The 27,774-nt window shown below is 41.3% G+C and overlaps 1 protein-coding gene across 7 annotated transcripts in view; it reads left to right on the plus strand.

Annotated features, from left to right (window-relative positions):
- Positions 1-27,774, plus strand: part of adamtsl3 (ADAMTS-like 3) — a 228,076-nt gene that overhangs the window by 104,383 nt on the left and 95,919 nt on the right. For all 7 annotated transcript variants that reach the window (XM_071472982.1, XM_071472984.1, XM_071472974.1 and 4 more), the window contains 3 exons: positions 6,552-6,597; positions 20,042-20,278; positions 23,267-23,393. In XM_071472982.1, coding sequence (XP_071329083.1) covers positions 6,552-6,597; positions 20,042-20,278; positions 23,267-23,393 — 410 coding nt within the window. The remainder of the gene's footprint in view (positions 1-6,551; positions 6,598-20,041; positions 20,279-23,266; positions 23,394-27,774) is intronic.

A 27,774-nucleotide genomic window follows, 5' to 3' on the forward strand; every position in this document is an offset into this window, starting at 1 on the left:
CCTGGTAGTAATTGGGCATGCCATAATTTTGACATAAAAGGACAAAAACACAGTCCCCCTTTGTCCACGTGGGACATTTAAGAGCAATTGGTCAGATGATCAGAAGTATCCAGTATCCAGGCAGAAATGTGTTCTTAGGCAATGATGAACTGATGATGATTTAGCAACATTTGAGTAGCAAAAAACAAGATTGAAACAATTTTGTGATGCTCAAAAGTCAAGTTTTGATCAAACACAATGCCAAGATTCCTGACAGATACTTCTATATTCCCTGCTACATGTCTAAGGTATGGACTGATGTTCCTTTAGGTCTGGGCCAATGACCAAGATTTCAGATTTTTAAGACTGTCAGATTTAAAATATGTATAAAGTTGCATAATAATGGAAGGCAACAATTTTAAACTGGCAAATAATACAACCAAGAGTGAGCAAATACAAGCTGAATGAGATGGGACCAAAGATGGAGCCTTGTGGAACCCCACACAACATGTGAGCTGAATACTCTGAAAGATGTCTCTGTAAGATATAAAGAAAACCTTCTGAGGATAGTGCCATCTATCCCAACCCAGTTTATACACCAAGATTGTGTGATTATATGGCATCAAAGGCAGCAGACAAGTCTAAAAATACTAAAATGGAATGCTAGCCAGAATCTGCATTCATAAGAATATCATATCAAAAATGATCATCTAATCTTTCTTTAAGGATGCAAGAGTGAATTGTTGGTTTTGAGGAAGTAGAAGCTACTTACTTTTTCAGCTCACTGAAATGATGATATTGAACTGAACTGAGTGAGGGAAGGAAAGGAGGACAGATGTGGCCTGTGTGGATAGGAGTCAGTCTGGGTTGAATGTGTTCTGTATGTTCCTAACACTTATAAACACATCAAGTGTGTGGATTTCAAATCTCTGCTGTTTTTAAAAGTTGCCATCCGATGGTTTGCTCTCACTGTCAGCCTGTCTATTCTCAGTGATTTGTTGTGCAGTGTTGCTTGACTTGGAAGTCATCACAGCCAGTTTATTTCAGACTGTGCTAAAAGAGAGATAAAAGAGGAGTAAACATACCCTGCAAACTGGTCTTTGGATTTTTCTGGAGGTAGTTTTCTGGTTGTGTTTTGTCATGTTTTGGCCAGTGTTGCTTCATTGGATGTTTCCTGAGCAGTACAGATTTTTTCATGTTAGGTGTAGAATTACCAGTGCTGAGAAACAGATGTTCACGAGTCCTGGAAAACCATGTCAGCTAAGGCCATAACATTCTGCTCATCCCACCCCATTTTACACCATAGATACTGACTGCAATATAACCAGGTCACAATATTGTTTCACTCAGATCATTGTGAGGTTAAACAATAGAGTGAAAATAATATATGATACTTTTTACCTTTTACATTTTCTATGTAACTTAAAAGGGAGGAAGGGCGTTATTCCAGGTGCTCACAACCCAGCAGGCAGTTGGTCACCAACACCGTGACACATTGAATGTAAGTTGTGTAGAAAGTAGAGTAGAATACTGACAACAGCTGATGCTGATATTTTGTTGGTTTTAAGTTGTGTTGTTAAGTTATCAGCATCAAATGTCTTCCAAACTTCTCATGCCAACTTGACATATAAAATACCAACATTCTAGTTATGAGCAAACCCAATGTCTGCTAAATGTCATTTACATGTACATATGGACAATTCAGGTCATTTTCATGCTCATCAAACCATTCAGTGACACCTCGTGCCCTGTGGATTGGGCTTTGTCATCCTCTGACTCTGGGAGCTGTGATCAGGGTCACAGTAATCAAAGCTACACTCTGCCTGTCTCTGCCCAATCCTGCTTCAAACTGTCCAGAAAGACACACAGGTTTATATATATATATATACAGTAGTAGAACAGTTGTATCTGGCTACAATGAGATTATGCAGCTTAATCTACAACATTCAACTGTTGCACACACACTCTCTCGCACACTCACACACACACACACACACACACACACACACACACACAGACTTGCTGGCTTTCTGTCTGGCATGGTGTTTTTTTTGGAGTGCAGTTTGCCCATTGCTTTGCCTCCAGACTGTGTCTCTCTCCCCCTTAAGGGTTCATTAATTCCCACTAACTCCGTCTGCCTGAACACAGTAACACTCAAGAAGCAGAGGAAATACCTGTCTGTGACTAAAAGCACCAACACTTTCCCAATCTTAATTCAAATAAGAGAACCTAGGTTTTACAGTTAAATTGTTGCCAGGCACCATGTTGACTCAAACCAGGCTAATGAATGATGCTTTTCTTATATTATGTTGCTTTGATCTTTTTACAAAGCTCATTCAGGGCAACACTTAGTAATGGTATAACTACACCTCAAACATTCTAGTTATTTAGGTTTTGTGTGTAATATGATTCTCTGTAAATCGCTGGAAGGCTTTGACTTTTTTTTATTATTTTTTAATCTAATAAAAAACTGAACCCAGAGCACCCTTTAACTCGGAGCACCCAACAGTCACAGCCCTTCCTTTCTGATTCAGCTTAAATCATTGAAAGCTCCTAAGAAGCTAAAGTTTTCATGTTTATGTTCAAATTCAAGGTTTTTATTGTGGCATGTTCCAGTGCAGTGAGAGTGTAGCGACAGTGCGGTGACAATGTAATGATGTGACAGTGTTGATAGTGCAGTGACAGTGCAGACGTACACACATGCTGGGACCAGCTGATCACTGCAGTGCTGCTTGTTGTGTGTAGGTGCCACGCTGTGATTAAACAGAGTGGAGGAGATCGACAGATAAAACATATCACTTAGTTCGGTTTCTGTACCTGCTGCTTTTTAAGGTTGTAAAAAGAACTTTTGGACAGTCAACGAGAGAGAGACAGAGAGAGAGAGAGAGAGAGAGAGAGAGAGAGAGAGAGAGAAGCCTGTGTCTATGCGCCTCCCCTTGATGATTTTGAGTAATTGTGAATGCTCTGATTATTAAATGTCAATAATTTATACTTTGATGACAATTTTGTTTAAGCATAGCCATATTTGTCATCTTACTGTTATTACTACGGGTATCCAAGAAGTAGTAGTGCAGTGAGTGTGCAGTGACAGTGTAGAAAGCGGAGTGACAGTGCTGTCAGTACAGTAACAGTGTGGTGAGAATTGTAATGTTTATGTTGAATACAGTCACAATGATACTATACTCTATCCATGTGTACAAAAAATGAGAGCTAACACATGTACTGACAAAAGCCTGAGAGAAAATCAAGCTGCAATGTACCTGTCCATCCATCCATCTGTCCATCCATCCGTCCATCTATCCATCCATCCATCCATCCATCCATCCATCCATCCACTTCCTTCTGCTTATCTGAAGTGGGGGCATGTTAGCAGTAGGCTAGGCAGGGCCTTCCAGACATCCCTCTCTCCAGATGTATCTGTATTTGCATTAAGTGTTTTCATTATGTCTTTTTAAATTGAAGTAAGCTAGCAAGTTATTTGTCTATTTCTTGTTACATAAGCAAGGAAACTAATGCGCCCTCAAATCCCACACAGTTTGGTCCATAACTGGCCTCATGGTCCTTAGTATTGCTCTACAGGTGAGACTGTGGTCATTAGCACCTGAATTACAGCTTGAGTATGTGTATAGAAAAAAAGCAGAGTCTGAATTTATCATTTGATATGTTATTGTCAGTTCATTATTTTCATCTGAGCATTGACAGAAAACTCTTTTATGTGCAATCAAAGGCATAAATCACGTATTCAGGATGCTTTTAAAATCAGTCTGACATGAATTTAAATCAATATTCTTCCTATGCCATTACAGACGTCAAGTTTTGCATGTCTTTTAGGACAGAGAAGAGTTAAGTGGGTGAGTCTGGTACTAAAACTAAAAGCTGTTACTGAAGTATTTTGAAATAAAAAATGAGCACTATAATTGTAGATTCAGGATGTATATCAGGATATCACGTTTGGACGTGGTTCAGCTCACTTTAGATGTGTACCCATACATTACAGCTGCAACAATGGATGAAATGTGTTGTGTTTATTGAAAGATGAGGCTTGTATGTGGTCATGAACCCAAGCTGAGTATTTTAGCACTACGGCTGTGTGGTTCCTCTCATCAGATTCCTCATCTGCCTGCTGGTGCCTGCAACAGTTAAAACGCTCAGATTAACCCCTGTTTCAAATGTAACAAATGTGATATAATATGTGATGCTAAAGGTCACCTCCATGACAAGTGAACTGATTGAAACACTAAGATGCCATGAAAAACTAGCAAAAAGCTGGTAAGTGAACCTATATGACAATGATTCCTAACCAGGGCTGCTTGTACTTCAGCCAGTTCTAAAGTATTTGCCATGTGGAAAGATTATTTGGTATCTCTAAATAAAATTTTAAACGAGACTAGGTAAAAACCTAGTGTATGACTGGGCTGTGTATGGGCGTGTGAAATTGTGGCCAATATCCCTGTAACATTGATATTTGGTTCAGCGTGCAAGATTCGACTTCTTTATTTTTCATATAGACATAAAGTTGGCACCTTGATCAGAGCTCAGTTATGAAACTCTAGTGCACATAGGTAGAAATCCCAGGGGGACCGGGAGGACATTTCCCCCCCTTCCTAAGGGTTGTCCCTCTCATTGAAACCTAGCTACAACCCCGTTTCCAAAACTGGGACACTGTGTAAAATTTGCAAACCATGTAAACCCATATTTAATTGAAAATAGAACAAAGACAATATATCAAATGTTGAAATTGAGAAATTTTATTGTTTCATGAAAAATACAGTATATGCTCAATTTAAATTTGATGCAGCAACACATTTCAGAAAAGTTGGGACAGGGTCATGTTTACCACTGTGTTCATCAGCTCTTCTTTTAACAACACTCTGTAAACCTTTGGAAGCTGAGGAGATCAGCTGCTGGAGTTTTGAAAGTGAAATGTCCCGTTCTTGTCTGATACAGGATTTCAATTGCTCAACACTTCAGGGTCTCCTTTGTCGTATTTTTTCTTCATGATGCTCCAGATGTTTTCAGTGGGTGACAGGTCTGGACTGCAGACAGGTGGACTGCAAGGTGTTCTCTGAAAAAGACGTTGTCTGGATGGCAGCATATGTTGCTCCAAAACCTATATATATATTGTTCAGCATTAATGGAACCTTCCCAAATGTGCAAGCTACCCAAGCCATGGGCACTAATGCCCCCCCATACCATCACAGATGTTGGCTTTTGAACTGTGCACTGATAACAAGCTGGATGGTCCCTCTCCTCTGTAGCCCAGAGGACGCAGCGTCCATGATTTCCAAAAAGAATTTGAAATTTTGATTCATCAGACCAAAGACCAAAGGACAGTTTTCCATTTCACCTCAGACCATCTTTAATGAGCTTGGACCCAGGGAAGTCGGAGATGTTTCTGGATCATGTTTAGATATGGGTTCTTCTTTGCATTGTAGAGTTACAACCTACATTTGTGGATGAAGCAACAAAATGTGTTCACAGACAATGGTTTTCAGAAGTGTTCCTGAGCCCGTGCAGTGATTTCCACTATAGAACTGTATCTGTTTTTAATGCAGTGCTGCTGAGGATCCAAAGATCACGGCCATCCAGTCCTGGTTTTCAGCCTTGTCCCTTGTATGCAGAGATTTATGTGGATTCTCTGAATCTTTTAATGATATTATGAACTGTAGATGCTCTTTGCAGTTTTACATTGAGGAACATTATTCTTAAACTGTTGCACTATGTGCCCACACAGTCTTTCACAGAGTGGTGAACCTCTCCCCATCTTCACTGCACAGAGACTCAGCCTCTTTTTATCCCCAATAATTTTTTTTAGCATTACACAACTTTTCCAGTCTTCTGTTGCCCCCGTCCCAACTTTTTTGAAACATGTTGCTGGCATCAAATTCACACTGAGCAGATATTTTTCACGAAACATGGTTTGACCATTCAACCTCTGTCACTTCAAAGTTAGCCTAAAAATGCTAACTGTGCCTAAACATAGACAGTTCCATCACTATTCGCTTTAATGTAATTAACAGTGCAGTTTGAAATCAATTTGAAATAAGACACCTGGCTCATGATGGCTGGTGAATGTCACTATGTTGTAGCAGTTGTGTAAAGAGAAAAACAAAACCTTTTAAACCTTTTCGGTTTTGCTTGACATTTTGGGCCCTGCCAGCTGGAGCCCGGTGAAGTGCTGAGATGGCTGTTGGCTGGGTAATGTCTGCTGCAGGTTAGTGCGCTTTTATAGGTGTTTGTGTGTGTGTGTGTGTGTGTGTGTGTGTGTGTGTGTGTGTGTGTGTGCATTGTACTTTAGGAATTTACCTGCAGATCCTTTCCAGGGCAAACTGAGCAACAATGTTCAAGGTGAAAAAGTAGGAGAAATGAAATAGAGATGGAGAATGATGTCACAAGACAAGAACAAACAGCATCACAAAAATGTGTCCCAACTAGAGCAGGATTTCACACATAGGCACATGTGTAAATGTAGAAAATATTAAATGATCAGTTTCACACTGTTCACACTATCACTGACTCACCTGTTGTTTGCAACAGTGATGAGATTTTTGTCTGTGTGTTTTGCTTTGCAGAAGCTGTGATGACAAAAACATCCGCTACAGAACCTGCAGCAACACGGTGAGTCATCTCTTTATTATGCATTACTCTGTTAATATTAGTCGCTTCATGAATTTTAGATTATTTTATATGTGTATTTAGATTAGATTATATGTGTTATCTAGAAACACCAATATTTGATTCTCCACTGCAAATTTCATATCCACTTCTTTGAAATGGTGACACCTGTATGTGCTTTAATGAGACTTACCTCGCTGACTGGCTCTTACCACAGGTTGTAGGATTGTGCTCAAGCACTGGAAAACAAAAAACATGATCTCTTTCAATGAGAGATGGGGAGAAATGACCAAAATAGCCAACTATAAATAATTTTTAAATTGAACACCAGGTAGTTAATGTTTTTTAGAATAGGGGGGCCCTATATGAATACAATATTTAATGGGTAACCAGGGAGAAGTTGACAATGCAAATGTATGTATGATGTTACCATCAAGATTTGTGAGGGATGGCCTGTATTGTATGTATGATGTATGATGTATGATGTATGATGTATGATGATGTTGCTCGCCCAATACAGTGTTATCAGTATATAGGAGAGATGGCCATACTTCGGGTCTATGCACATTTTGGGAGAAGCTGATCAACTGAAAAAAAGGGCATCCCTATGATAATTATAAATTAAAGTTAGTTACATATTAATTCATTTCAATTTCATACAGTTGCAGATGTTTAATACTCTACTTCATCGGTACTCAATAGGTGGCCCCCGGGCCGCATCCGGCCCGCCGGCCACCTATTTGTGGCCCCCAAACTGTTATTTCTTCAGTATGTGTTTTGGTCGGGTCAACACGTATACCTATCGGGACTTGTCTCCATGCCAACGATACACAGACAGCCTGTTAATGGGTCGCGCTGCGAGCGCATTTTTAAGTTTCACTTTCGCTTTTGAAGCCGTTGGCATGGTCACTTTGCCAGAGAGCAGGGAGGAGCCTAGATTGCGCACGAAAAAAAAAGGTTGCACAAAAATGGCGTGTTCCAAATTATCTGCCAAAAGGAAGGTGGGCAGTGAAAATCCCCAATTCAAAGAAGAATGGACTGAAAAATTTGCATTCATTCTCCCTCCAACCAGCACAAGACCCATGTGCTTAATATGCCAGGAGACTATCGAACCAGTACTGCAGTGCACTCACAAGTGAACACTTGCAACAGTGTGTTCGCCTGGCCATCACACCATTTGAGCCAAAGTTCCAAAGACTGGCAAAAGACACAAGATGCCATTTCTCTCATTAAGCTGTGTTTCACACTGACACACTTACAATGTAAAATAGTTTTTCATTATATTTGATTCCTGAGCTCTTGATATGTTTATTTGTTACCTGTTATGACTCTGTGGAGGTGCTGATTTATTTTTGTTAAACTTAATGGTAAACTGGCCTGACCGACCTCAATAAATGGACCTTTGAGTCACTGAAAATCATCTTTGTGGCCCTTGAAGATTTGTATTTGAGTACTCCTGCTCTACATTTATCACAAGAACAGGCAACAACAAAGAAAACAATGCCACACTGTGCTTTAGGGCGTTCTCACATGTAGAGTTTGTTTGCTCGTAGTCTATAAAATAATAATTTAATATCAACAAATTTTTGCACAAAACTGAAAAAAGCTGTTCTCTAAAAAAACAAAATGATAAACCAACCAATCCACCCTCCATCTACAATGTAGGCCTGAGTGTATTCTACGTACTGAGGTGAAGGGACCATCATGCTGCTATTTGTAAATGAGCTAAATCAATCTGTGCATGATAGTTAAGGGTTAATCTCCCAAAAACTACTGCTTTTAATTTGAAGCACTTACAGGAAGTGTAGGAAGCCAATTAAAACAAGGCTTCACATTTCACATTTAATTTAGTCAGATGATGTCACAGTTATAAAGTCAGGATTTTACCTGGTCTTGTTGTAAAGTTTAATGGAGGGCTATTGCCTGAGTTTGGCTGTCTGTATTGAGCTGTTTTAATAGTAGTTTTAATTTCAGTGAAAAACAATATTGAGGACAAACACTATATATACATAATGTATGTATATATATATATATATATATATATATATATATATATATATATATACACTATGTATATATGAAGTCACGTCAGTGAGAAGTGCTGCTCCACAGGGCTCTCAGTCTGAGGGGCAGGGGCTCGTGTGCCTCAAAGAAATAAAACTCAAAAGCAGTTGGTCATTTCAACACACTTTGAGATGAGACCTGATGCCATGGGCCAAATTAGAAATTAGAAAAAGAAATTTTTAAAAAGTCCCGCAAAAACAGCACTTATCTAGGCAGAGGCCAGAGGGTCAGGTGCTTAAGCACCACCTGAAGTGAGGTTTAGCAAGGAATGATAGCAATGCAATGTGATGTTTGCCCATATTTGTTATTAGTATTGTAGGTGTGAGTAGCAACCATGTGCTTAGCTGTACTTGCCCTGTTACAGTCATTTTGATATAGGAGTGATAATTACATTTACCTTTTATTCTTTTTATTGTTATTGTCATTTCCTCTTCTGTTTGTCTTTTGTCTGTGTGATGCTGCTCTTTTTTTAAAGCAATGAAAAGTGAATTACAAAAATAAACTTTTCTCACAATAAGAACAATAGAATCCGCTGTTTCAGCTGATGTTTACGTTCTAGCATCCAGAGGAATTATGACTTCAGTCCATTGTAAAAAGGTCGGGCAGGCTGCTGTGAGCAGGTCTGCTGAGAAGAGAGGAGCAGCTCCCACAGTTGGAGAGAGAAAGGACAAAGGGGCACAGCTGGGTTTTGCTGGCTAGGTGACATCCTGGGTCACAGGTCACACAGTGACCAATAGTAGCAGGTTGTTAGGTCCATAGGGGGGTTTCAGTGACTACAACATTATTTAACCACACACGGAACATCGATTCAATTCAATTCAATTCAATTTTATTTGTAAAGCGCCAAATCATAATATACATTATCTCAAGGCTCTTTACAGGGTAAGGTCAAGACCTTACTTTGTTAAAGAGAAAAACCCAACAGTTCCCACAAAGAGCAAGCGCTTGGCGACAGGGGGGAGGAAAAACTCCCTTTTAACAGGAAGAAACCTCCAACAGAACCGGGCTCAGGGTGGGCGGCCGTCTGCCTCGACCGGTTGGGTTTAGGAGGAGATAAAAAAGGGGGGGTGGGGGGAGGAGAGAGGAGAAAAGAGAGAGAGAGAGACCAGGAACAGCTATGTAGGTAATGGTGTTGTCAATAATAATGGCAGATAACAGTGGTTAATAGTAATGATGAGTAGTGGTGGATCTGGATCCTGCTGCTCCAGAGGCAGAGAGACCTGCAGAATGAGGACAGAGAGAGGGAGAGAGAGGAGAAGCACAAACTACGGGAGAGAGAAAAAATACAAAGTTAATGGCATAAAGTAATCGAGAGAGAGAGAGAGAGAGAGAGAGAGAGAGAGAGAGCGCCCAGTGAATCATGGGAATCCCCCAGCAGTCTAGCTCTATAGCAGCATAACTAAGGGATGGGTCAGGACATACCTGAGCCAGCCCTAACTATAAGCTTTACTAAACAAGACAGTTTTAAGCCTGATCTTAAAGGTAGAGAGGGTGTCTGCCTCCTGAACCCACACTGGGAGCTGGTTCCACAGGAGAGGAGCCTGATAGCTGAAGGCTCTGCCCCCCATTCTACTCTTACAAACTCTGGGAACCACAAGTTGACCTGCATTTAGAGAGCGAAGTGTCCTATTGGGAAAATAGGGAAGTATAAGCTCTCCAAGGTACGATGGTGCCCGACCATTAATGGCTTTGTAGGTGAGGAGGAGGATTTTAAATTCTATCCTGGATTTTACAGGGAGCCAATGCAGAGAGGCTAACACAGGAGAGATGTGATCTCGTTTCCTAGTTCCTGTCAGTACTCGTGCTGCCGCATTTTGGAGCAGTTGGAGGCTTTTTACTGAATTTTTGGGACATCCTGACAATAAAGAGTTACAGTAGTCCAGTCTTGAGGTAACAAATGCATGAACTAGTTTTTCAGCATCCTTTAGACACAGAATGGGTCTGATTTTTGCAATATTGCGCAGGTGGAAGAAGGCTGTCCTAGAGACTTGGTTTATATGTGAAGTAAAGGACAAGTCCTGGTCAAAAATGACACCACGGTTTCTGACTGTAGCACTGGAGGCCAAGGTGATGTCATCCAGAGTCAGTATATTATCACATAGTTTATCTCTGAGGCCAATTACAATAACTTCAGTTTTGTCTGAATTTAAGAGTAAGAAATTACTGGTCATCCAGGTTTTTATGTCCTTAAGACAGACCTGAAGCTTGGCTACCTGGTTAGTCTCACCTGGCTTCAAGGATAAGTACAGCTGGGTGTCATCTGCGTAACAATGGAAATTTATCTGGTGCCTCCTTATAATGTTTCCTTGAGGAAGCATATATAGAGTGAAGAGTATTGGTCCTAGCACAGAACCTTGTGGAACTCCATGACTGACTGTAGTGTTGATAGAAGAGTCATTATTAACATGAACAAACCGGAGTCTATCTGACAAATATGACTTAAACCAGCTTAGTGCGGTTCCTTTAATGCTGACCATCAATGTTCCCTCTAAGCTGCGCGCTTGCGCAATCGCGCACTGCTCACACATTCTCAGCGCACAAGAAAATCTATACAGCGCATAAAATAAAATTCAACATAAACTGTAAATTAATTAGAGCAATAACATTTTTTTCTGTAACTTTTTGCAGTGTAACACAGTGAGTGACAGATGTCCAGCCAATGATACGATACGGTTCACTTATGCTACGCAGCCAATCATAGCATTGACATTGCTTGCGTAGGTGCCCTTCCAATATGTGCCGCGGCGCCGTGCAAGTTAGCGAGCTAACAACAGTGCATTTCATTTTAAGTGGGCCAAATCACTTATATTAAAAGTAAACGAATGGAAATTGCTGCTGTAATTTGATTCTTTTAATAAGCCATGTAACTTGCTATGATCCCAGGTGTTAATCAGGTGTGATACTGGTGTGTGGCCACAGCGTGCACATCTGATGTTGCTCACAATGGTCCTCAGTGTGCTCAGGGAGCTTGTGTGTATGCCCAGACATGAAAAATTAGAGGGAACATTGCCGACCATATGCTCTAGTCTCTGTAATAAAATCTTATGATTGATGGTGTCAAATGCAGCACTAAGATCTAGCAGGACAAGTACAGAGACAATTGTCTGAAGCTATGAGGAGATCATTGGTAACCTTAACCAGAGCTGTTTCTGTGCTGTGATGGACTCTAAAACCTGACTGAAAATATTCAAACAAACCATTCCTGTGCAAATAATCACATAACTGGTTTGCAACGACCTTCTCAAGGATTTTGGAAATAAAGGGGAGGTTGGATATAGGTCTATAATTGGCTATAACATCTGGATCAAGAGTAGGCTTTTTAAGTAGAGGTTTAATTACTGCAACTTTAAAAGCCTGCGGTACATAACCATTTGATAAAGATAAGTTAATCAGACTTGATATAAAGGTGTTGATTAAAGGAAAAACTTCTTTGAACAACCTTGTTGGAACGGGGTCTAGAAGACAAGTCGAAGGTTTAGATGAAGAAACTGTTGAAGTGAGCTCAGAGAGATGTACAGGAGTAAAACAGTCAAAATATAAACCAGTTACAGTGGACTCTGAGGCTGCTGAACTGGACAGTACATCTGAGTGAGCTGTGGGGAGGAGATGGTGAATTTTTTTCTCGACCAGAGACAATTCTATTTGTAAAGAAGCTCATAAAGTCATTACAACTGAGGGCTAAAGCTATAGATGGATCAACAGAGCTGTGGCTGTCTGTCAGCCTGGCTACAGTGCTGAACAGAAACCTGGGATTATTCTTGTTTTCTTCTTTCAATGATGCATAATAGGATGTTCTGGCTTTACGGAGACTTTTTTTATACGCCAATAGGCTGTCTTTCCAAGCCATTAGAGATTCTTCCAGGTTAGTAGAACGCCACCTCCTTTCTAGCTTCCTTGAATTTTGCTTTAAAGCTCATGTTTCTGACTTGTACCATGGAGCTAGCCTTCTCTGACTCACTACCTTCTTCCTCAGAGGGGCTACAGTATCTAGTGTTGCACGCAGTGAGGCTACAGTACTGTCAACAAGATCATCAACCTGTGTGGATGTGAAGTTAAGAGAGCCGTCCCCTACTGCATTGATACATGGCAGTGGGCTAAGTACTGATGAGATTCTTTCTTTAAATTTGCTAATGGTATTTTCAGAGAGACTCAAATGTTAACAGAAAATGGTCAGATAAAAGAGGGTTTCTGGGAAATACTGTTAGATATTCAATGTCAATCCCATAAGTCAGAACCAGATCAAGGGTCTGGTTAAAAGAGTGAGTGGGTTCATTAACATGCTGAGAGAAGCCAATTGAGTCTAATAATGAATTAAATGCAATACTCAGGCTGTCACTTTCAACATCTACATGAATGTTAAAATCACCCACCATGATAACTTTATCTGTGCTGAGAACTAGCTCAGATAAAACTCTGAGAACTCAGATAAGAACTCAGAGTCAGGAGCAGGAGGACGATATACAGTAACTAGTAGGACTGGTTTTTGTGTTTTCCAGTTTGGGTGAGACAGACTAAGAATAAGGCTTTCAAATGAATTATGATTAACCTTAGGCTTAGGATTTATTAATAAATTGGAGTTATAAATGGCTGCCACCCCTCCTCCTCGGCCTGTGCTTCGAGGGATATGAACGTTAACATGAGTGGGGGGTGTTGATTCATTCAGACTAACATATTCATCCTGCTGCAGCCAGGTTTCAGTCAGACAGAGCAGATCAATGTGATGATCAGTTATCAGATCATTGACTCGTAGAGATTTAGATGAGAGTGATCTGATATTCAATAAGCCACATTTAATTTTCCTGTTATTTGGTTCTGGAATAGTGGTTGTGTTGATTTTTATTAGGTTTTCATGTCTAACTCCTCCTCTGTTCACTTTTGATTTATTACATTTAAATTTAGGTGGTCGGGAGACAGACACAGTTTTTAGGGGGTGAATGGCAGTGACTGCTCTAAGAGAGGCGCAGAGAAGAGTGTAAGACTGCGACTCTGCCTCCTGGTCTCAACTCTGGATTGTCCTGGCTTTGGCTTTCTAATAAACTCAGTGAGGTTTCTAGATAAGAGAGCAGCTCCATCCAGCGTGGGATGTAAGCTGTCCCGTCTAATCGGACCAGGTCTTCCCCAGAAAGTCTGCCAGTTATCAACAAAGCCACATCTTTAGCGGAACACCACCTCGATAACCAGCAGTTGAACGATGACAAGCGGCTGTACGTGTCATCTTTGGTCAGGTTGGGTAGGGGCCCAGAGAACACTACACAGTCCGACATTGTTTTTGCATAAATACACACCGACTCCACATTAATCTTAGTGATCTCCGATTGGCGTAATTGGGTGTCATTACTACCGACCTGAATTACAATCGTACTGTATTTATGTTTATCCTTAGCCAGCAGTTTCAGGTTTGATTCAGTGTCGCCCGCTCTGGCCCCAGGAATGCATTTGACTATGGCCGCTGGTGTCACTAACACGTTTCTCAGAATAGAATCAGAATCGGTTTTATTGCCAAGTATGTTTCCACATACAAGGAATTTGTGCTGGTGATTGGTGCAATTGGGGATCAGGGGGATTAGTGACAGTGGGGCTCTCTAGCCTTGTTGATAAGGCTGATAGCAGACGGGAAGAAGCTGTTGTTGTTTCTTAAATAGCGATGATGTGAAGATGATGAAGAAAACTCCGCTGACACCGTCTTACTTGTATATAAAGAGGTTTATTACAAAGAAGTCCAGCATCAAATCAAGCACTCGCGATTGCCTGAGAGAGGAGTCGAAGCCAATGTGAATCTCCTCTGAATAACCGCTCTAACTCCCCGTCTATATAGATTGGTTGTTTTTGTGAACCTAAGGTAAAACATATGGTTCCTAAATTACAGAAAAAGGGCTTCAATCAAGTCATCAATCTCTTATCCACACCTAGACCTTTTGACCTAGAAACCCCTAGACACAGCCCCTAACTCTTTTTGCCCTAGAGCCTTCTGGCTAAGGCCATTAACTCTTTTTGACCAGGGGACTCCTAGCTAAACATACCAAACCCATAAATTCACATAACATAACATACAGAACTTCAGATACTACACTGTTTTTGTGGCGAGAGGTTTTGGTCCTGAAGGACCGCAGCCTCCTGCCAGAGGGGAGTGTCTCAAAGAGTTTGTGTCCAGGGTGGGAGGAGTCAGCTACAATGTTCCCTGCACGCCTCAGGGTCCTTGAGGCGTACAGGTCCTGGAGAGATGGTAGACCGCAGCCAATCACCTTCTCAGCAGAGTGGATGATACGCTGCAGTCTGCTTTTGTCCTTCTCCGTGGCAGCAGCGTACCAGATGGTGATGGAGGAGGTGAGGATGGACTCGATGATGGAGGTGTAGAAGTTCACCATCATTGTCGTTGGCAGGTTGAACTTCTTCAGCTGCCTCAAGAGTTACATCCCCTGCTGGGCTTTTTTGATGAGGGAGCTGATGTCCAGCTCCCAATTGAGGTTCTGTATGATGGTGGTTCCCAAGAAGCGGAAATGCTCCACGGTGGCCACGGGGGAGTTGCACAGGGTGATGGGGGTGGGTGGGGCTGGGTTTTTCCTGAAGTCCATTATCATCTCCACTGTCTTCAGAGAGTTAAGCTCTAGGTTGTTCTGCCTGCACCAGGTCACCAGATGGTCAGTCTCCCACCTGTAGGCAGACTCATCGCCATCAGAGATGAGTCCAATGAGAGTGGTGTCGTCTGCAAACTTCAGGAGCTTGACAGACTGATGGCTGGAGGTGCAGGTGTTAGTGTACAGGGAGAAGAGCAGAGGAGAAAGAACGCAGCCTTGCGGGGATCCAGTGCTGATGGTCTGGGAGTCAGACACATGCTTTCCTAGCTTCACGTGCTGCCTCCTGTCAGACAGGAAGTCGGTGATCCACCTGCAGGTGGAGTCAGGCACGCTCAGCTGGGAGAGCTTGTCCTGCAGCAGAGCCGGGATGATGGTGTTGAAGGCAGAGCTGAAGTCCACAAACAGGATCCTGGCATAGGTCCCTGAGGAGTCCAGGTGCTGGAGGATGAAGTGGAGAGCCATGTTGACGGCGTCATCTACAGACCTGTTGGCTCTGTAGGCGAACTGCAGGGGGTCCAGGAGTGGGTCAGTGATGGATTTGAGATGGGACAGGACAAGGCGCTCAAATGATTTCATGACCACAGAGGTCAGGGCAACGGGTCTGTAGTCATTTAGACCTGTGGGCCTTGGTTTTTTGGGGAAGGGGTGATGGTGGAGGATTTGAAGCAGGCTGGCATGTGGCAGGTCTCCAGTGAGGTGTTGAAGATGTCCGTGAACACCGGAGACAGCTGATCAGCACAGTGCTTCAGGGATGATGGAGAGACAGAGTCAGGACTGGCTGCTTTGCGGGGGTTCTGCTTCTTAAAAAGCCTGTTGACATCTCTCTCCAGGATAGAGAGAGACGTTCCTTTGGTAGGGGAGGAGGAGGGGGGGTTCTGAAAAAACGTGAACAGGTTGGTGGTGAGCCGTGAGCTTTTGTTTAGGACTAAGCCTCTTCTTGTTACGAACAGTCACCAGCCGCCCTGACTTCCCGGCTGCTCGGGAGCTACTGGGGGGAGAGAAGGAGCTACAGAAGGAGCTACACTGGGTCGGTCCACACCAGCTGCTGGGGGCTGGCTAACTGGAGAAGCGAAAGATGTGGTTTCCATGGTGTGGAGCCGGGATTCCAAATCATTGAGCCTCGCCTCCATAACTGCAAACAAACTACATTTATTACATGTACCATTTCTGCTGAAGGAGGCAGAGGAGGAACTGAACATGAAGCAGGCTGAGCAAGAGAGAGCAGGAGAGGGAGAGGGAGAGACAGAAGCCATCACTAACTGCTAAGCTAAAGTGGTAAAAAGAGCTAGCATGTAAACAGCTGTGTTTTAATGAGAATCTCACCAAGAGAAGGAGAGAGCTAAGAGTGATCGAACAGAAGTTCGACAGTACAACAGATAATTAGCGGTTGTCTACAAAAATACTAGGATCAGCTGAATTCAGGGAGAGCAGCAACAAACACAACACCACCAACAACCGAAAGTGACACAATACACTTAGCACGCCGCACGTCATCGGGAGTGATCTCTGCAGAATGTAGCGCTTCATTCATTGAAACAAACAAAAAAACCAACATAACACAACAACATAATTGGGAAAACAGTTCAGTAGTATATACATCTAATTTCTGTTGACATTATTTTTAATGCATAAAGATGTAGCTTAACACTGCACTGGATTCAGAAGCGTGTCAACTAGGTGCGTAAAAATTAATAAAAAATAAAATGTCCATTCAGAGTTTTCAGGTTGTCATGTTTGTCAAGGATTTACATATTGTAGTAGCACACCAGGTAAGCAATAATGAGTACCTTCCCACTGTCTCTAATCACTCGGTAAAATAATAATAATAATTACATGGTAACTCATTAACCCTAATCCTATCTACACATGGTACACATTCAAAATTCAAAGCACTTCATTGGTTCAAAGTCAAAAGCATTTCACTGGTTATATGCAACATATATTCAGTGTACATGTAGGTGGATGATAAAAATATTGCTATCACACGCACTGTGCATTTGTTCCAGCATAAGGAAAATCCTGTTTTGCAAACTATTCTGGGGCCTTACTGAGGGCTGGTTGGAAAGTCCCATTCCACTCACCACTGATAACCATCAACAACGACGTTTTCCTTCTCTCCCTGTGTTTTTCTTTCCTCGTTTACTCTCTAGGGGGAGCTTGGGCAGAATGTGCTCCTAACCTGTGGTCTTGCCTGGTGGTAGTAACTATATTAAATTGATGACAGATGATCTCAAGATGATCGCGATCCATGACAAGAAGTGACTTTATTTGCAGGAGATGGTCAGGCCAAACATCCAAGCTTCACCAGTGTCACATCCTTGCAGTACAGATGTGACACTGGTGAATCGCTCTACAAGATCATAACTTGGTCATAAATAACCAAATTTAAGGGATCAAATTTTTTTTCTTTTTTTTTTGTGTTTAGGCGTAAAAAAGAATAGCAGATGATTAACTGTCTTCAAACCATGCAGTCAATATTAGTGAAAAAAGCTATGTAAGTTCAATTTACACTGTGAAACAAGACTCTGATCAGGTTGATAAACAAAATGTCATAGCCAAGACTAGCTGTCACGAACACTCGAGAGATGAGAGAAAGGTTGCATGTTTGAGAAAACAGCTTCTGCTGCTAGAAATAAGGCTGATGAGAGATGATGATGATGATGATGGTGAGAATGTACAGCCAAAACATGACTGTCTGTGGATATGACTGTGATTTGTCACTTGATTTAAAGTTTCATTTGGTTGTAGTTAGCTTCAGGTTAGTTGATGTGGCAAACAGTCGCCTGTTTACAAGTCTAGCAGACACAAAGAAACATCAGCATTTGGAGTTGTTTCTGTGTTCACCTGATGACTCTAAGTCCAATATTCACTCTCCTGTGTTTGGACTCCACCAACTCCTAACAACAAGTCCCCCAACTTTAACAACAATAGGTCACTTGTCCTTACCCTTAGATATGATCCATAGAAGCATACCAGCAAGTATGCTGGACCTTCGTTGTCATGGTAACAATAATAAAACACAGGGTAAAATCTGTGGAACGGTTATGGTTTAGTTAGTTTTAGGAAAAGTAATTTAAAATTACAAAAAGAGAAAGCAGAGTGCTATGTGTTGTGAGATGTTCATATGGTGTTTGTGTTTCTGTGTGTTTGTGTGTGTTACAAGGTAAACAATGTTACAGGCCTAGCTGTTCATCATGATGGGGTGGCTCTTTGACTCTGAAGGATTAGAAACAACTGTAATCCTGATGATAAAGAAATTAATGGGAGAAAATGAGTGAATTGGTGACAACAATCAGGATTCTTTAGCAGCTGGGCGTTTTTAATCGCCAACTATCACCAAGACCAGTATCACTCATGAACTGTTTTGAGAGCAGGAGAGAGAGAGAGAGAGAGAGAGAGAAGTCATTGCTAACTGCTAAAGAAGCTAGCAGATCTTAATAACATGTAAACAACAGAAACACCAGCAACAGGAAATGAGACAATATGCTTACTGCAGCACAGCAATAAAAGCCCTGTGAAAAAATAAAAGGTTTCTGCCCACTGAAATGTTAGAGGACTTTTAATTTGAAATGGTTGCAGGAAGTGTTTAGTTTGTATTAACACGTAATGCAGTAACTTTAAAACGATAAACAGAAGCAACTGAAAATGACGCTTCACACTGAAATACTGTAAAAGCCAATTCTACATATCAAACAGATTTCTGTTTTGATGATGATGTTTCAATGATTTCTATCAGCTGGTTAATTATCACTGGTAGGTCCCTGACAGCTGTTTAATGAGGATCACACCCACATGTGTCTCAGAAACACTAAAGAAGACCAATTTCCATTTCTGTTTGCCGCTGTTTACATTATAAATGATTTATACTTATTTGTGAGTGCTGACAACTTTTTTTATTGAAATAACACAAAAAAATATGTCATACATAGTAGTCTGATGTGCTTCCTATGTGATATAAGGTAATGCAAATAACGTGAGAGGTCTAGACCTCACAAGAGTGTTCATGTTGTTGCTGTTGTGCTGCCTGACAATGGTTTATTAAAACCAGCAGAGGTTCTGCTATGTTCGATTCACCTCGGGATTCGGATGTCAGAGCTGGGAATGATGTCACATCCAAGTTGGCCACTTTTCAGAACAAATCAGAAGCTTGATGTTGTTGCTTTTTGTTGTTATTGTTGGAAATACAAGTTGATTACATACATACAAACATAATTGAAACATGTCTGCAGATAGAAGTTGGATAGGACTGTGTGTAATGTGTTTAAGAGACACAAATTAGACAGATGTGCTTATAAACAGTATGGTAGTATAGGCTTCACTTCTGTTGATTCACAACTTGATGATGTTGATGCATGCCTTTGCGAGTCAAAAATCTGATTACCGGGGGCGTTCCAGTTGAAACTTCTGACTGGGAACTCGGAAATTACAATTTCCAGTTCCAGTGGAATGCAGCAATTAAGCAAGGCCTCCATCGCAGTTACATACAAAATCTTCATTGTTAAATCCATGTTTGTTTGCTGGCAGTTTTCTTCTTGGTGACCCAAACTGAACAGAGTGGACAAAACAGAAAATGTAAAAGTTAAAGTAGGAGTTGAATGAAATGAACCATGAAATTCTAATTTTTAAAAAAAGTTTATAAATCCTTTATAACAATTCTGGAATGAAACTATATTAACTGTCACATTTACCAGTCATTCAAGGTTTTTACATTTAGTTTAATTACTTTAAATGCCAATTTCATGAAGTGACACTGAAAGAAAGATAATGAATTATTGTGGTGTCACTCTCCATGTTGTTCTTCTCCTCAGGACTGCCCTGCAGAGTCAGGTGATTTCCGGGCCCAGCAGTGTTCAGCCCACAACGATATCAAGTACCAGGGTGTCACCTATGAGTGGGTCCCAGCGCCTTATAACCCCGCGGCACCCTGTGCCCTGCAGTGCCAGGCTAAAGGGAGAAGTCTCACTGTTGAACTTGCCCCTAAGGTGCTGGATGGGACACGATGCCGCGCAGATGCCTTTGACATGTGCATCAGTGGAGTGTGTCAGGTATGGGGTCATATATCAGATATTGTCCAGTCACACACCTTGACCATTTGTCTCATTGTTTGATTGAGGTTCATGCATGGCCTGTGCATGGTTGTGAGCAGGGTATATATTAAACATGTCTCTGTACTTGTCTGTCTTCCTCATATTTAATATACTGATCCCTGAATTGTAGGTTGTGGTCCTCTCAAGCTACAGTAAGTTGTGGAGACAAAGACAAAATCCCCAAACACATAATTGAAAGACAAAGATGGAGCTGTATTTACTTATAAAATGATAACTCAGCAGTGTTTCCTCTAGAATCTTTTTTAAGCAGCTGGGGTAGGCCAGTCTGAACCCTCCATCCAACCCCTCCCCCAACCCACGTTGCTTGCTCTGCATGCGTCTGGGAGACTGCTGCGGGTTGATGCTACAGAACATAACATGAGTTAAATTATCCACAGTAATTAACTTAGCACAGGAAGGGGTGCTGGGTTGCAGTGGTACTGTGGCAGAAAGTTTGACAATGATGGAATGAGGCCAGTCCTTCTTCTAGTACATGTATATGGATTAATAATACACCACAAAGCAACATGAACTCCAGTTGTACACAAGAAGAAGAGAAAATAAAAACAATTCCAGGGAGTAAAGTGGAAGACAGCTGCTGTGTGCACTGCTGTGTATCCATGTGTATGTGCCACTTTGTTGTCTCAGCCTGTCACAGTAACTCAGCACGACAAGCCTCGACATATCTACAGTAGGCTGTATGTCTGTATGTGTATGCACAAGAGAAGAAGTAAATTAAATCAAACCCAGGTGATTGGCAAACCAGACTTTTCTCGTGAAATAGAATTTGCTGGTCTCACATCTCAGTCTGTACAACCAAACTTCATATTGCATACTGAGCGGGATTAAACTGATAAAAGGCGTAACGTAATATTTTGGGATGGAAAAGTCTAAATTACCTTTTTTTTTTTTATTTTAAGACAAAGTCCAACACAATATTTATAACATTTTCAATTGATTCAGTATAAAAAGGAGAAATATATGGTTTTAGCCAGTTCCGAGTCGAGCTGGAGCCCTTTAGCTCATAGGGTTCTCCTCTCGGTAAAGCCAGACCAGTACTGGCTTCACAGTTGGACTGGGAAAGAAATTCAACCCTGTACTTATCTGGTGGGACCAGCCACATGAATGATACTGTGGGAGCTGGAGAAAACTTCGAAAATAGTTTACTGCTATATTATTGTTTCTAATCTTATTTACAGAAACTTTGATGAACTTAGTTTCAATCCCAACAAGTCTGGAATGACTGCTGTCTTTCAAATCAAAAATGGAATCGGAGACATCAATGGGAGTTATTGTATGAAAGTGAAAAGAAATTTGACAAGCTGAAGTGGAATTAGAAGTCATGTGCATAGTGTTAGAAATTAAAATAGAACAGACAGAGGAAAAATGCTCATTGAACACATGTGCAATAAGTCAAATTGTCAAACCCTCATCAGATTCATGCCTATTTTGACATGTGTCATATAGTCATTCCCCACAAGGAAGCACCAAGCTCAGCAGGGAGTGGGGAGTGATGATAATACATTCCACCTGAGGGGAACCTAGACTCAGAGCCTACAGACTACAAGGGGATGGGGGCCTCACTAAATGCTAAGTAGACAGCAGCAGAAACAGCAGGGATGAAAACAGTGAGCAGAACACTGACAGTATGAAAAAAAGGCTGTTGAACACATGCTGCAGTCAGAGTTGGTGGTATATGAATCGATACTGAAATATCCATACTTCCCAACAGTTCTGTTATAGTTATTTAATTCTTTATTTCATTGGCATTAATTTATTTTAATCTGAATAACAGCATTCTATATAAAACAGCAAGCTTATGTAAGCTGTCAGTTCCTCTGCTCTTAGTGTTATTTGTACAAAGTATTGGTATGGTATTGATATTGGCGATACCAGCCTGGGTTTTATTTGGTATTGGATCAGGAAGGAAATCAGGGCTATCACACATTACTCGTCAGAGGCCATATGAGCAAAGTGGGGGACTTACATTAACTGCCTTATCTACATTGGCTTCTCTTCAGGTGTTTCCCTCCTGGATTTACCTGTGTTAGACTTTTGTTCATGAACTTTGTTTGGTTTTCCTCCCTTGTTTGGATTTCAGTTTTCCCATGTTCAGTAAATCTTCTTGTTGACATTATTTGATAAATCTGTTTTATTGCACTAACTCTGCCATGGTGACAGAAACATTCATAGCTTGTCGTGAATCAGTTCAAAACTAATCTATTCTAATAGGTTAACTATTCATTGGTTAAAACTATGCAGTTTTTGATACTCAGAAAGTCAAATTTAATGTGCTGCCACATTTGTATCAGTTACATCTAATGGGGATTTTGGAAACAGTACCTGCACAGTAACAATGGGATCACACTTAATTTATTTCTCAAGACTGTGTACAAGGATCCTGTGGCCTGAAAGAGATACTGAGATGAACAGTCAGGTAGGCTGACAATTATGTAGTAATTCTGTGGCAATGTGAAGAAATTGCGAAGAAATAAGTAAGTTGTATAGTATGATTACTGGTAATTACTGTACATTATTGGGTAATTACAGAGTGAAATTGAAGCAGAATAAAGAGGGTTGGTCGGCAATTTATGGGAATTAATTGTCATGATAAGTAGTACAGCCCACACACTGGGTAGGAGAGGAGAGTCCTTTTTCTACAGGTTACCATCAATATCTATAGCATTAATATTCCTTATTGCATTATAAGATATAGGTAAAACCAAGTCTCATATTGTTGCCCAAAGTAAACGCATCAGTCAGTTTCCTCCAAGTTCTCCAAGAGAAGTTATAGCCACTGCATCAATCTTAATCAATCTTCGTGTTCTGTGAGGTTTGACTGTATCATTGCAACATGTAATCCAGCCACTGAATGTGTAAATGCAGTTCTCTTTTCTTTCTGTCCCCATATCTCTTTCTGAGTGTGAATTTGAAATGTGTGTGCAGGAGGTGGGCTGTGATCGGCAGCTAGCCAGCGGTGCCAGGGAGGATAACTGTGGCGTCTGTGGTGGCGACGGCTCCTCATGCAGGCTGGTACGAGGACAGGCCCAACCCCACCTGACACCAGAACAATGTAGGTATCTGACCACCAGTTTTGCTGTGATGAATGGTTGATGGTTTTATGCCCAACGGACATACATGTCTTCATTCAGTCTGGTTACATTTCTAAGCTTCATGTTCCCCAAGCTAAGACTTAATACTTAACACAGGGGACTTAAATTCTGAAATACCTTTACATCTCTTTCTCCACTCCACAACCTTCTGGTCATCCATAAATAGTTCAGCCCATGGGATTTGTAGGTCATCTGGTGAACACCCCCTCAGCTCAGGCCTATATCTCTTTGCTAGTTTCATAACAACTGACAAAACATGTCTATATCCCTGTCCAACCTTCCTCCCAGTCATGCTCTGTGGAAGGTTTATAACAAAGCTGCATATCTGTGCTGAGACTTGGCTGCATATCAGTCCTTGCTGAGTTGGCTAAAGGCATTTAGGAGCCTTATCAGTTTTAGCCTGTCTCCAGCATTTATTTATCAAGGCTGGATTATTAAAGCGTCATCTGGCTACAGCATAATAGGGCAAGCCAAACAGAAAATGTGTGTTTGGAATGGGTTTCAGTCAGTTCCCATTTTAGTTTTAGAAAAGCATTACTTGCTCAGCACTAATCATTCAGTATTTTACAAGAGAAAAATGATAGAAAAATGCTGACAAGGACATCAGTATTCATTGTTTGCTGTAGCTCTCTGGAATTGCAAAAAGATGTTTTATTTAGGAAACTTAAAACAAAGAGACACATTTGTGATTAGCAAGTCTGTATTGCCTTGATCTGAAAGGGTCAAAACTCCAGCATGACTTGTAGTAATGCAGCAACTCCTTTGTGAGACTGATGTGTTGTGAATAGATTACAGTATAAGATGTACAGAAGAAGAAATATAATGTCTTGGAATATTGAAGCATGGAAATCTATTTTAGCAGACACCAGGAATAAAATGATGAACACTAAAAATGCCCAGATCTTCCACCCAGAAAAGGTCATCTGGGTGGAAGATTTAATAATCTGAGACTTGAATCTCGAGTTTTTAGTCACCTGGTCAGGACAACCTCCTACGAGTGAACTACTGCTAGCATAACCCAGCGTGTTTTTAGCATGGAAGCTAGATAGCCAACAGCAAGAGTTTTTATTACCACCACTCTTATACGCCATCACCACCTTCACCACCAACCGGGAGGAAGCCACAGCTACCTAACTTGCTTACTGGAGGCTGATCCATCGCAGCAGTCCCAGTTCACTGATGCCGCACAACTGGACACAGCACCAGTCACTGAAGAGAACTCTCCTTCTCTTCCTTTAATATCCTCCATCCCGCCCACCAGTGCCCACCTGCCAGCATATAAAGCCTTCTCTATCCCCTGCTATTTCACATAGTTCTGATATTCCTGTAATCATAACGCACAGATCTGTAAACTGAAAGGCACACATACCACACAGAAATATTAATAATCTACTTCAAATTCAGGCAAATGCAGAAACTTAAATTCCCAATACAAATACACTAAAAATGGCCATCTTCAATGTCAGATCATTATGCAGTAAGACTTTTATTTTAAATTATTTTATTTTGTCTGCAAACTTAGATTTGATGTTTTTTTACTGAATCTTGGTTGCAAACTAATGATCATAGTCATAGTTGAGCTGTGGCCTCCACAATATGTTTCTGTCAACCAACCCAGAGTCAGTGCTCTGAGTGAGGGCCTTGTGTGTGTTTACGGAAAGAGCTTTAAATATCACCAGGTACTCTGTGAGGGATTTTCTTCCTTTGAAGGTCTCACTTTTAAAGTTGGTGGTCCTCACCCAGCGTTAATTGCTATAATCTATCGCCCCCGCAAAACCAACTGGCAGCTTTTTAGCAGTTCCCTGAATTTTTATCCACTCTTGTTTTAAGTTATGATGGAGTTGTTCTCTCTCGGTGATTTTAATATACATGCTGACAACTCGACTAATGTTCATGCCTCTGATTTTTAAGCATCACTACTTCTTTTGTTCTTCTTCTACAGTATGTTTGTGGTCCAACTCATAACTGTAGACATACATTGGACCTTGTTTTTACTCCTGACATAAAAGTTGGAGCTAGTGGATATGACTATATCCAACCATAAACGTATAGCTTTTAACTGTAAATCAACCATTATTAATTATGTTCCACCACATTCTTCATGCACTCACCTTTAACAGGCAAAGTGTCTCAAAGTTCTATTTGACAGTCAAAGCCTACACCTGTCCAAATGTTCCCATGCTAATGATCTGGCCAACTCCATCTGCTTGTCCTCTCTAAATACACTGCCTGGCCAAAAAAAAAGTCGCCACCAAAAAAAACACACTCTAATATTTCGTTGGACCGCCTTTAGCTTTGATTACGGCAAGCATTCGCTGTGGCATTGTTTCTGCAATGTCACAAGATTTATTTCCAACCAGTGTTGCATTTATTTCTCACCAAGATCTTGTATTGATGATGTTAGAGTCTGACTGCTGCGCAAAGCCTTCTCCAGCACATCCCAAAGATTCTCAATGGGGTTAAGGTCTGGACTCTGCGGTGGCCAATCCATGTGTGAAAATTATGTCTCATGCTCCCTGAACCACTCTTTCACAATTTGAGCTCGATGAATCCTGGCATTGTCATCTTGGAATATGCCCGTGCCATCAGGGAAGAAAAAATCCATTGATGGAATAACCTGGTCATTCAGTATATTCAGGTAGTCAGCTGACCTCATTCTTTGAGCACATACTGTTGCTGAACCTAGACCTGACCAACTGCAGCAACCCCAGATCATAGCACTGCCCCCACAGGCTTGTACAGTAGGCACTAGGCATGATGGGTGCATCACTTCATCTGCCTCTCTTCTTACCCTGATGCGCCCATCACTCTGGAACAGGGTAAATCTGGACTCATCAGACCACATGACCTTCTTCCATTGCTCCAGAGTCCAATCTTTATGCTCCCTAGCAAATTGAAGCCTTTTTTTCCAGTTAGCCTCACTGATTAGTGGTTTTCTTAAGGCTACACAGCCGTTCAGTCCCAATCCTTTGAGTTCCCTTCGCATTGTGCGTGTGGAAATGCTCTTACTTTCACTATTAAACATAGCCCTGAGTTCTGCTGTTGTTTTTCTTCGATTTGATTTCACCAAACGTTTAAGTGATCGCCGATCACGATCAATCAGGATTTTTTTCCGGCCACATTTCTTCCTCGAAGACAATGGGTCCCCACTATCCTTCCAGTTTTTAATAATGCGTTGGACAGTTCTTAACCCAATTTTAGTAGTTTCTGCAATCTCCTTAGATGTTTTCTCTGCTTGATGCATCCCAATGATTTGACCCTTCTCAAACAGACTAACATCTTTTCCATGACCACAGGATGTGTCTTTCGACATGGTTGTTTAAGAAATGAGAAGCAACTCATTGCACCAGTTGGGGTTAAATAACTTGTTGCCAGCTGAAAGATAATTGCCCATGCAGTAATTATCCAATAGGAGGCTCGTACCTATTTGCTTAGTTAAATCCAGGTGGCGACTTTTTTTTTGGCCAGGCAGTGTATTATTGCACCTCTTAAGGTTAGGTCCAAGTCCTCAGTTAAGACAGCAGCCATAGATAAAGCTTTGGATTGCTTGTGTCGCTGATTATTTTAAAACTGCACGTATGACCCTTGCTGCTAAAAACCTGGACTGGATCCCTCTCTCCCTCAAAACTTATTCTTTCCAAATTGCCTTTTATATCAAATATCTTGTTCAAAATTGTGTCCAGGCAACATTTCTCTGCACTGGAAAACGATATCTTTGAAAGTTTCAGTCAGGCTTCAATATAATATGACAGTACTGAGACTGCCCTGCTCAAACTTACTAACGACCTGTTTTTGGCTGCTGATGATGACATGTGCTCAGTACTCGTACTCCTGGACCTCAGCACAGCCTTAGACACAAGTGACCACAGCATCCTGGTAGATAGACTGAGGACCTGGGTGGGCCTATCTTGCACTGTTTTAGCATGGTTGATATCTTACTTGTCAGTTAAATTCAATTCAATTCAATTTTATTTGTATAGCACCAAATCATAATATACATTATCTCAAGGCACTTTACAGGGCAAGGTCAAGACCTTACATTGTTACAGAGAAAAACCCAACAGTTCCCACAAAGAGCAAGCGCTTGGCGACAGGGGGGAGGAAAAACTCCCTTTTAACAGAAAGAAACCTCCAACAGAACCGGGCTCAGGGTGGGCGGCCATCTGCCTCGACCGGTTGAGATAAAAAAAAAGGGGGGGTGGGGGGAGGAGAGAGGAGAAAAGAGAGAGAGAGAGACCAGGAACAGCTGTGTCGGTAATGGTGTTATCAATAATAATGACAGATAACAGTGGTTAATAGTAATGATGAGTAGTGGTGGATCTGGATCCTGCTGCTCCAGAG

The sequence above is a fragment of the Trachinotus anak genome, unplaced genomic scaffold (genome assembly GCF_046630095.1).
Source record: "Trachinotus anak isolate AG129_WGS33_773 ecotype Australia unplaced genomic scaffold, CSIRO_AGI_Tana_v1 ptg000042l, whole genome shotgun sequence".
Classification (NCBI taxonomy): Eukaryota; Metazoa; Chordata; class Actinopteri; order Carangiformes; family Carangidae; genus Trachinotus; species Trachinotus anak.